At 43.3% G+C, this 10,728-nt stretch overlaps 3 protein-coding genes across 7 annotated transcripts in view; 1 reads left to right on the forward strand and 2 right to left on the reverse strand.

Annotated features, from left to right (window-relative positions):
- Window positions 1-10,728, reverse strand: part of MRPL30 (mitochondrial ribosomal protein L30) — a 34,491-nt gene that overhangs the window by 17,912 nt on the left and 5,851 nt on the right. The gene's annotated exons all lie outside the window — the stretch shown is intronic.
- Window positions 650-8,773, forward strand: MITD1 (microtubule interacting and trafficking domain containing 1). 5 transcript variants are annotated; one of them, XR_004842028.1, is made up of 9 exons: window positions 650-776; window positions 903-1,039; window positions 1,121-1,207; window positions 1,923-2,038; window positions 2,377-2,437; window positions 2,525-3,754; window positions 4,260-5,089; window positions 5,490-5,642; window positions 8,438-8,773. XR_004842028.1 is itself a non-coding variant. In XM_009638957.2 (6 exons), the coding sequence occupies exons 1-6, from the start codon at window positions 728-730 to the stop codon at window positions 2,618-2,620; spliced, it is 546 nt and encodes a 181-aa protein (XP_009637252.1). In that variant the 5' UTR covers window positions 650-727; the 3' UTR covers window positions 2,621-4,254. The 5 variants fall into 5 exon arrangements, 1 of the variants encoding a protein (XP_009637252.1); XR_004842031.1 differs by having other exon boundaries at window positions 2,525-2,724; window positions 4,907-5,089; XR_004842029.1 differs by lacking the exons at window positions 4,260-5,089; window positions 5,490-5,642; window positions 8,438-8,773 and having other exon boundaries at window positions 2,525-2,724; window positions 3,555-4,254.
- Window positions 9,105-10,434, reverse strand: LIPT1 (lipoyltransferase 1). Its single transcript, XM_009638958.2, has one exon. It carries the CDS (start codon window positions 10,224-10,226, stop codon window positions 9,105-9,107), a length of 1,122 nt encoding a protein of 373 aa, XP_009637253.1. The 5' UTR covers window positions 10,227-10,434.

Below are 10,728 nucleotides of genomic sequence, written 5' to 3' on the forward strand. Positions count from 1 at the left end.
GCCAGCCGGGGGTGGGTTTGAGGAGAGACGAGCCGTACTTGCCGCCGAGGGCCGGCCCCGGTCCGCCGTCGCCTGACGGGCAAGGAGAGGAACGCTGGCGGTCTCTCCACGGGAGACCGGGGGTCAGGCGGGGCTCAGCTCGCCGCCGCGCTTCCCCCGCCCCGAGGAGAACTGGCATGTGCTCTTACCTAGAAAGGTTGGACTAGATGATCCTTGAGGTCCCTTCCAACCTAGGATTCTGGCATTCTATGTGTGCTTTCGATTCAGCTGTGGGAACTGGGCTTGTGTGGCCTGGAGACTGGAGGCTAAGGGGGAGACCTTGTTGCCCTCTACAACTACCTAATGGGAGGCTGTAGCCAGGTGGGTCTTGGTCTCTTCCCCCAAGCGGTAAGCGATAGGATGAGAGGAAAAGGCCTCAAGTTGTGCCAGGGGAGGCTTAGATTGGATGTTAGGAAAAATTTCTTCACTGAAAGGGTTACTAGGCACTGGAACGGGCTGCCCAGGGAAGTGGTTGAGCCCCCATCCCTGCAGGTATTTAAAAGATGTGTAGATGTGGTGCTTAGGGACATGGTTTAGTGGTGGAGTTGGCATTGCTGGGTTAATGGTTTGACTTGATGATCTTAAAGGTCTTTTCCAACCTAAACGATTCTATGATTCTATTCTATGATTCACAGCCACGAAAGACGAGGCAAAAAAGCACCGTTACCGGCAGAAAATATCCGAGTACATGACCAGAGCTGAAGACATTAAAAAACACATTGAAAAAGAGAAACAAGGTACAGAGCTGTGAGGTACCCGTTCACACTTAAATACCTGTTGTTATGTGAACGTTTTATAGGTGAGATGGGTAACGGGAATTATGTCATGATCTTTACTGAAAAAGAGACTTCTTTTCTTTTCAGATGGCAAATACCATAAGCAAATCAGGATAGAGGAAAATGCAACAGGTTTCAGCTACGAAAAGCTTTTCCGAGAGTACCTTACTGAGATTGTTTCTGAAGTTTGGGTGGAGGACCCATACATTAGGCATGTTCATCAGGCAAGTAGATATTCAGTGTAACTGATACAGATGTAACTACTAAAAAATTCCAAGTTACTAAATTAAATAAAACTTTTACAGTTGTATAACTTCCTACGATTCTGCGAGATGCTAGTTAAGGGGCCGTGCAAAGTGAAAACAATCCACCTCCTCACTTCCTGGGATGAAGTAAGTGTCTAGGTTTTGATTTCTGTTTCCCTGTACACGGGTGATACCACATGCAAGTATATACATATATATGTGTGTGTGTGTGTATATATATATAAACATTTATTTTTAAATAGAGATTCATTCTTATTTACCAGTACTTGTTAGACTGATGCTCTGATGCCTTCAGCAGAAAACACAGATTAAGGCAAAAATAAAAATATGATAGTTGAACATAAGTAATTTTGTAAGTTCACAGTTTGTGATAACTCTAACAAATTCTCGGTAAGCAGGATCTTAAATGGAAAAGATGTTTTGGTGAAAATTTCGTTGTGGAAAATGTCATCAAAACCAAAACATCTATTGAGACATGTTTTTTTTTTTCTCTTACAACAAGTTATATATACTTGTCATTTTAGAAGCTTTGATGAGATAAAACCTCTTAAACTATCACCGCATTTATTTTGGCTCAAATAGTAGTTCATATCTAGTTTCAAAGGGCTGAGAACGAGCTCCTCCTCCTCACCCCTTAGAAGCTTACCTGTAATCTGTCTGCTTTTCATCCTGTCTTTCAAACTGCAAATCTGCCTTCATCCAAGTTACTTTCTTTTGTTTTAAGTTATTACTAAAAAGGTTTTGCTGGTGAGTTTAGGAAGAGGTGACCAGAGGTGGAATACATAGTTAAAAAAAAAAAACCACAAAAAACCAAACACCACATTATTTTTACTTTTAACAGGGTAGTGGGAGGAGTCAGCAGATAAGTGGCTTGGAAGAAATACAACAATCGTTGAAGAATTATGGAGTAACACTGGATATTGCATATTCGTCTTCGATACATGATCGAGAAATTAGGTGGGTGATAGAAAAAAATCAGTGAATGCCAGTTATTTGAAGTCAAACTACTTAACCCTAACTTCTGAGACAATTTCTAATTACAGGTGTGGTTGACAAAATGGAAGGCGTGGGTCTAACTGGATAAAATCAGCCCGCCTTAGTTTCATGTGTTCCAGCTGTGAACATAATAGTAGATGTCTCTTTATACAGAACAATGTCTTCCATGGTTCGTACAGGCATCGGCGACACTAGGAAATAACTGTGATTGAGACAAGCAGCTTGTGCATTGTGTGGATATAACCCATTTTTTTATTCAACATACTCATGGTTTTCAAATTTGTGAATTTTTAAAACAGATTCAACAATGGATGGATGATTAAGATTGGAAGGGGTCTTGATTATTTTAAGAAACCACAGGTAAAAATGCTTTGACCTCTTTAATTAACTTATACTGTAGAAGAACTCATTCTATGTTCACCCTGTCAATTCTGTTAATTTCTGCAGGGTCGTTTCAGCATTGGATACTGTGACTTTGACTTGCGACCTTGTCATGAAACAACAGTGGATGTCTTTCATACTAAACATACAAAGAAAATGTGATCAGATATGACTGCTTTCAATGAGTGTTTTTATAAGCATAAAAATGTAAGACTGGAAGATGCTGCTTGAATCCAGCTGTCCACCCTCAGAAGCAACTCTCCTAGGTACTTAGTCCAGCACAGCTTTTATAATCTATAGGTTTAAGAACATATGAGACACTTAGCACAACCGTACAATTCCTCCACTGTACTTCTCCCATAATCTTAATTAATACAATCCAGGTCTAAATTTGGTCTTGATTTCATAACGGACCGTCAACACTGTCTCTCAAAAGCCTCTTTACTGTCATTTCCATTTTCACTATTAATTTTTTCTTGAGCAGATTTTGTTTTCCATATCTTTAATTGACCACCTTACAAATGTTAGAAGCTGGGCTGCCACGTGTCCTCTTTTATAAGCAGCCTTATTTATTTCCTTGAATTCCCGTGTTCTAGTCATGACTACTATTGTGCTGTGGTTTGGTCAATCCCATAATACCCGAATTCACAGGCTTTGCTAGCAACCCCAAATCTAACATTCCATTATCCAAGCTCCTTGCATACAAGCACTGTAGTGTTCAATATACAGATGTTTTAGGGTTGTCTTATGTGTCTTTGCATGATGGATTTGGGGCTGGAAAGGATGCAAACAGCTGTATTCTTTCCCCTGTCTCTCCTATACATTCTTTTATTCTGTGATGTATGGTCATATACCTGATTTCCATCCTTTGCTTTAGGTGTGAAAAGGTGTACGATCCTCTCCCAATCTTTTCCCCTGAATTCCAAGTTTAATGTCCTTCCAGCTAGTTCTGCCCATCTGAACTGCAGTAAGCTATTTCCCTGCTGCTAAGATAGTCCCCTAAAAAATAATTAATTTTTAAATTCTTCTGGAAGTTGGATACCCTGAAACTTTCTTGTTAATAATGATTCTAACGAATATGCTAATTGGAAAAAAGACAAAATCTTTTCTTGTCTTCCCATCATCCTTTGGAAAGCACAAGGTATCACCTGAGCTGCTGCTCCTCCTTCTCCTAATACAAGAGTCCTTGATCATTGTCAGCAAGAATCAAGCAAAGTCATATATTCTGATATGAAGATCTGGCAGCGGCCTCATTTGCAGGTCCCATCAAAATCTTTTCTGCATCAGAACTGACAGGTGCCTTAACTTTTCTGCATCTTGTAATACAGTAATGCCTCCATCTTCTAGTAGCATGTTCATTATTAGAACTTTTTCTCTCTCCTATGTTCCTTTTTGCTGATGGCTGTTGTATTCCATTATCCTTTTTTCAATATTTGCTTTGTTCTTCTTTTGCCTTCTGTCATCTAATGCTGCTGTTCTTTTAGTTTTGCCTCTAACACAACAAATCTATTCCACAACTATCAGGAAGAAACAGAGCTTGTTCTCTGGGTCACAGTTTGCCAGTGGTCTACCTTCTTTATCCTTTTGCATAATAACATCTCAGCTTCTCAGTGCTACATCAGCAAAAAGAATAACGTATGTGCTTCAGAAGCTGCACGCTCCCCCCCCAAACATTCCATAGAATCTCCCTGTCTTGCTGCTGTGGTACTAGGTTTCTAGTCACTGTCATCGTTTTTATTCAGTTGTGTATAATATATGCCTATTTTTAATGGGAATAAAGGTTATTTTTTATTATTTGTAGTTTTAGTCATCTGTTTGAATTCTTCTCTGCACTACAAAGGATAATTGAAGGAAGCTGGGTAATGCCTTATAGATCAGCCATGTTTGGGAGAAGGTTCACTGTAAGTACAGTAAGCTTCCCAAATGTAAAGCTTTGTATCTTTTAACCTAGCCCAGCAATTTCAAGTGTACAGGGGCAAAATAAAAAGCCACCTTCAATATAAATAAATAAATATAAAAAAAATTTAATGCTTTCTGCATGTTGTAATACAATATGCCTCTCTGTTCTAGTAGTAAGCCCCTATGATACGGTCCTCTACAGATAACCACAAGAGGCAAGCACGGTCTTCCGTCTTGCCTGTTTGCTGCTAGAACTTTTTCTCTGTTTTCTAACTAGACTGTAGTTCGCCAGCTAAGACTGCAGATTTCCTTGTAGATCTCATGGATATGCAGTATCTGTACACATGTACAACTGAGTCTTCAGTGACATCCCAGTTGGCGCTGCACTGCAATCTTTACCTACAAGCCCTTAATCTCTGAGTAGTTCTTTTCACTGTCAGTAGGAAGACCAGGTATGAAGAGGAATGGGCATCAATGAATGGGAAAAGAAAACCCAACTTATCAGAGCAATCTAAGAATACAGTTCCACGATCGTTTTACTGACTCCAGGCCATGTTCTTCTGTGCTGCCACTGGCACTTAACATAGTCAGGTCATCACCAGGACTGTCCCTCCTGGCATCATCAGTGGAGATCAGCCTAAGCCACTTTCCCAGCTGGAGTCAGCTGGTGTCGTCCAGTCCTCCTGGCCGAGGGCTGGATTCACCCCCACTGACTGCTCTCCTTAGCTACAGGTAGGTTGCTTCTGGCGTGTGATTTGCTCCTACTGAGTGCTGGTCAACCGGCCATCTTTTAAAGAGGAGGGTGTGTAAGTAACATAGTAACACCTCATAGGCCTTTGCAGGCCTCACTTGTTAAGAAATACTTGCAGCTAACGGCCTTGTCTGCACACTTCAATTAGCAAAGGAGTGGAGTATTCATAAAAGGGTATACTGCCTAGGACTTCCCAAGTTGACTGTCTAAATCATCCTCATCTGAAGAATCTCAGTCACTGCTGTTACCACATCCTGCTTATTTGACAGTTTGGTGAAGGACAAATTGTATAACAAAGTATATAAATTCTGTAACTGCCTCACTTCAGCAGAGATCCTATCAACAGAGCCTGTCCCTGCTGCTGTGTGTTCTCTCCTATAGCAATAAACCGCTGCTGTTTTGACCTGATCAAAACTGCATTCCAGTTATGCCGTGACAGAATTTGGTGCTGTGACTTGGATTCACACATCCTGCTCCGCCTGGGAGGACCACAGACTGATCCCTGCCAAAACCTCCTTGGTGCCACTTTGACAGGTAAGGGACCTTTTGAAATCCCTACTGGAGCTTCAGCTGAGGGATTGTCTGCATGGACAACAAGGACTCTGAAAGCCAGAATGTCCTTACAGACCTAATCATAAGTCTTTTAAGTCCAGCAGGATTCAGTCACCCTCACTTTCCACCCAGCTTTTCCTTCATGCCACAGCCTCAGAAATGGGATTGGGACAGCCCCAAGGACAGAAACATCATTGCTCCTTTACTTTCTTTAGGCCAGACTGGTCCTTATTTATCTTACCCTATTAACAGCAAGATCGTTTCTTGCCTAATTGGTACTGGTATTTTTCAATCCACTTTATATGCCTCTGATTTTCCTGCAGTTCCCTTATCTTCAGAAATAGTAAACACTGTTGGTATTGCAGGACAACCCATACGTCACCTGTTAGCAAGCCCTTTGTCTGTAGCTATCCTCATTTCTGAATACTGTGCTTTCCTTTTAAGTCCTACCACGCCAGTTAACCTTCTGGGAAAAGACTAGTATGTAAACTGGGTTGTGCTATATACTGTGCCCTGAATGGAATTTACCTTGATGTGCTCACACCTCGACAGGGTGAATTTATGGCTTTTTTGCTTGAACCTCCCACTTAAAATTTAACTAACTACTATTCAAGGGTAGTTTGGTGAAGAAAGAGTTGTACAACATAAAGGTATGTAAACTCTGTAACTGCCTCATTTGGGCAGAGGTCACATCAGTGGAGTCTGTCACTGCTGTGCTGAGTCGTCTCCTACATCTCTAGCAATAAACTGCTTCTGTTCTGACCTGACCAAAATTGCATTCTGCTTATTTGGCCACAACAGTGAATCATAGACTCATTTGTTTGGAAAAGACCTTTAAGATCATCAAGTCCAACCATACCTGTCCACCACTAAATGATGTCCCTAAGCACCACATATCACAGCTATTAAGCACCTCCAAGGATGGGGACTCAACCACTTCCCTGGGCAGCCCATTCCAGTGCCTGGTAACCCTTTCAGTGAAGAAGTTTTTCCTAATACTGAATCTAAACCTCTCCTGGCACAACTTGAGGCTATTTCCTCTTGTCCTATCACTTGTTGCTTGGGAGAAGAGATTGACACCCACCTGGCTACAGCCTCCTGTCAGGCAGTTGTAGAGGGTGATAAGGTCTCCCCTCAGCCTCCTCTTCTCCAGACTAAACAACCCCAGTTCCCTCAGCAGCTCCTCATCAGACTTGTGCTCCAGACCCCTCACCAGCTTCGTTGCCCTTCTCTGGACATACTCCAGCAACTCAACGTCCTTCTCATAGTGAGGGGCCCAGAACTGAACACAGTATTTGAGGTGTGGCCTCACCCATGCTGAGTACAGGGGCACAACCACTTCCCTGCTCCTGCTGGCTGCACTATTCCTGATATAAGCCAGGATGCTGTTGGCCTTCTTGGCCACCTGGGCACACTGCTGGCTCATACTCAGTCGACTGTGAACCAGTACACCCTGATCCCTCTCTGCTGGGCAGCTCTCCAGCCACTCTTCCCCAAGCCTGTAGCATTGCTTGGGGTTGTTGTGACCCAAGTGCAGGACCCGGCATTTGACCTTATTTGAACCTCATACAATTGGCCACAGACCATTGATCCAGCCTGCCCAGGTCCCTCTGTAGAGCCTTCCTGCCCTCGAGCAGATCAACACTCCCATACAGCTTAGTGTCATCTGTGAACTTGCTGAGGGTGCACTCAAGAAAGATGTGAAATACATCTTGAACCTTTCTTTCATAATGTTATTTTACATTGAGCTGTTATTTGTATTTAACATGAAAACTGTAATTTTCAGTTCACTGTTGCCTTTCACAAGCAATTTTTCTCCTAGGCAGTACCATAAGGAACCTGTTTCTCCTAGGTCTGTTATCTGCAAGTGTATTTCCTAATGTAGAAGAACTAGTCCCACTTTCTGCTTAGATACCAGTACTTGTGGCCACCACAACTCCCAGCTTTGTGCCAGGCAGCGCAGGTACGAAGGAGGCACGTTAGCCTCTCCTGCCCTCATTAATGTAAAACCCCACGCTGAACTTCCTAATCCTTCCCCGCCTTTTGCACATGCATGGACGAAAGCCCTAATGCAGGATGGAACTCCTGGACTGATGCAGTATGCAGCATTGAGCTTAGCTTAGTACTGTGCTTGTAGGGAGGGAGAGGGTTGCCAGCAATCCCTAAGGACTTTCAGCTGGAAACCAGGGGGACATCCCTCTCCACACAGCTCAGGGGCTGAGACTTGGCCTTTGAGCTACTATCTGCAAGGGGGGGGATGCAGGCTGGGGGATCCGGTGCAGCAGCACAGCAGCAGCTTTCCATCTACCCCATCCCACCTGTGTCAGCCATTTGCACCTTCTCTGCTACAGAGCCAGTTTGGGATGCTGCCACCACCATTCTCCCCAGTGTAAGCAGCGATGGTGTCTGTCAGCATGGAGTGATACAGGTGATAAAGGAAAGAGTTAATTTTGCTTTTGCTTAAGTTTCATTAATCATTTTGTGTATATTGTATTAAGATTTTGACTTTCGAATGCAACTAAGATGCAGGCGTGCAGCCAAGGAACTCAACAGACCACAGTCAACTGCTCACTATGTTCCTTGTATAGCTCCCCTCCATGCTTGGACTAATCACCAGCCGAGTTAATCAGTGAATAAAGATAGATGAAGGCAAGACTTTAAGACAATCAGAAAAGTTGGTCTTAAACCAAGATGTAGACAGAATAATTAGAGCAGGCCCAGACGAATAGAGGATAGGTTAGAGGTTGAGTTTTTATGCTTTTGCCTTGCATTCACAGTGGCTGCCAAGAGAAGACTTTATGGACTTCGTGTTCGAGAAGCAGAACTGAGATAGAAGGATACAAGTATGCTAACCTGTGGGAAACAATGGACTTTCAGCTGGTCAGACAAATGAGGAATTGTGAACATCATGGAAAACTCTTTATGCAATTATTATAGAAAGTTATAAAAAAATAATATGCCTGTGAATTGTGACAGGACTGAGAAGGAATGTACCGGCAGAGGAACTGAGAACTTTCTACTGACGAAGAAGAATAGAGGAATTGAGAATGCAGTGGAGACTTACCGTAGACTTTGTCTATTATGTAATCATGTTGAAAAGGTATATAAGGTGTAAGGTGTATTTTTTACATTGCCACTCACTGAGGTGATGGCCTAACTCTGAGTTGTGAATAAATGCAAACTTAGAATAACCCGGAGACTCGTGAAATTCTTTAACACAGGGCTGCAGCCCATTACAGCGGCTTACATCCTACAGTTTGGGAACCTCGGGTGCAGGCAGCACGAAATCTAACTGCTAGTAGGCAATATTAAGCAAAGCACAAGATCAAACAGCTTTAATGACTCATGAACGAGAAAAATCCATCTTGTAGAAATTAATGTTTTAATTTTGTTTTCAATAAATTAAAAAGCAGCAGAAATTTAGCTTACACTTTCAAAATGAAGTCACATTAACATTATCACATTCTCACACAGCAGGTTCCACCTGCTGTGCAACTCCTCATCCTGGGGACACACTCTTAGCAATGTTGCTGCTAGTGTAGTGGTTTCATCTGGGCAAAACTTACTGCCAGTGAGGCTCTTCACCAGTTCACTGCACAGTGCTGGTGGCAGCCACTGCTCCGGCAGATAAATCTTACAGACTTCGATCCTTCCATGCTTTACATCCATATCTACTTTAACGTCAAGAACAGACTCCTTGTAGACCATGCTAAAACAAGTGCTAACGCTGAACTTTGGCGTCTTTCCATACACCCATTCCCAGGTTTGCAGTTCTTTAGTTTTATTACGAATTCCAGGAAGCACAGTCTCATCAGCTGGATTTATTAAGGTGATATGATGATCTATTTGGTGCTGCGTAGCATATTCTTCAGCAATGGCATCCAGGAGCATCTCACAAGTTAAACTAGGGTCCTCTTCAAAGAGATTTTTCACTGAGGCAGGCACGCTAGGAGTGGCATTGCTTTTTAGCCCTTTGTAAGGACTCTTTAGTACGGAAGACAAAACAAACTTATCCGCGTTACAGAGTAAGGTACAGTGGTGATAAGCAGTTGTCCTTCCCAGCTTTGCAGCAGTACCCGAGATTTTGTATCGCCTGTCTAGCAAGATGTCATATCTGTCACTGACGTGTACATCTAACTGGGGGCGCAAGGCTTTGAGTGCCTTAACAACTAGTTTCAGGTTTTCCATTCGTTCATATTTTTTTCTGGTTGTAAAGAAAGTCAAATTGATATTGCCTAAGTCATGGTAAACTGTCCCTCCTCCGCTTCTTCTCCTGGCTAGTTTTATATTTTTTTGCCTCATTAGCCTGAGGTTGCACTCCTGCCAGGGATTCTGATGTCTCCCTATTACCACAGCGGGGGAATTTCTCCAAAGGAAAAGGACCCGTCGGTTCTCTAAATTCATGTGGTCATGGATCCAGTCTTCCACAGCTAGATTTTGGTAAACATCATTAGAAGTAGACTGGATAATGAGGCCGCCACTCGTTGTGCTTCTGAAGCCAGCTTTTGGAGTCCTGAGGATGCAGGATAGCCGAAGGCAGTTCTTTAATAGCGGCTGGAGTACCATGTTTTCAATAACTGGACAGCAGATGGAAGGAATGCGTCATCTGGTAAAGCTGAATGCGGCAAGTGCACGACCTGCTCTCGTGACAGAAACGAAATGCTAGTGGCAGTCACGATGCACTCATGCTCTTCCCGAGGCGGCGATGCTCCTAAACTGATGAGAGTTACGCGGGGTTTCTCCTCCTGACGCTAGGGATGCCGTCCAAACCCTGGCGCGCCATTAACATAGAAACTGGCGCTGTCAGAGTAGCTTCTCCTCCCCAGTCCTTGGTGCCTAAAAGGCCAAAGGAAGAAACAGAATTAAACCGTGTGTTCCCCCTCGCTCAGTACAGCCTTGCTAATACGATTTTGTGTATTTTGAATTGCAGCAGTCCACTTTGATTAGGGTTATGGGGTTTTTTTTCCACTGATCCGGTAAGAAAAAACAGTTCACGAGCTTGCCGGGTCAGCGAGGAGCCCGCCAGGCGCAGGGCTGGCTGCCACGGAGCCTGCAGCGCCCCGCGGAG

Source organism: Egretta garzetta, unplaced genomic scaffold (assembly GCF_000687185.1).
Source record: "Egretta garzetta isolate BGI_Z169 unplaced genomic scaffold, ASM68718v1 scaffold5, whole genome shotgun sequence".
Lineage (NCBI taxonomy): Eukaryota > Metazoa > Chordata > Aves > Pelecaniformes > Ardeidae > Egretta > Egretta garzetta.

Bases quoted from the DNA above. Each gene is read 5' to 3' on its own strand.
- MITD1 (XM_009638957.2), top strand. From the start codon at position 728: ATGACCAGAGCTGAAGACATTAAAAAACACATTGAAAAAGAGAAACAA. The intron at 2,039-2,376 runs GTGGGTGATAGA...TTTTTAAAACAG, and splicing joins ATACATGATCGAGAAATTAG to ATTCAACAATGGATGGATGA. The intron at 2,438-2,524 runs GTAAAAATGCTT...TAATTTCTGCAG, and splicing joins ATTATTTTAAGAAACCACAG to GGTCGTTTCAGCATTGGATA.
- LIPT1 (XM_009638958.2), bottom strand. From the start codon at position 10,226: ATGGTACTCCAGCCGCTATTAAAGAACTGCCTTCGGCTATCCTGCATC.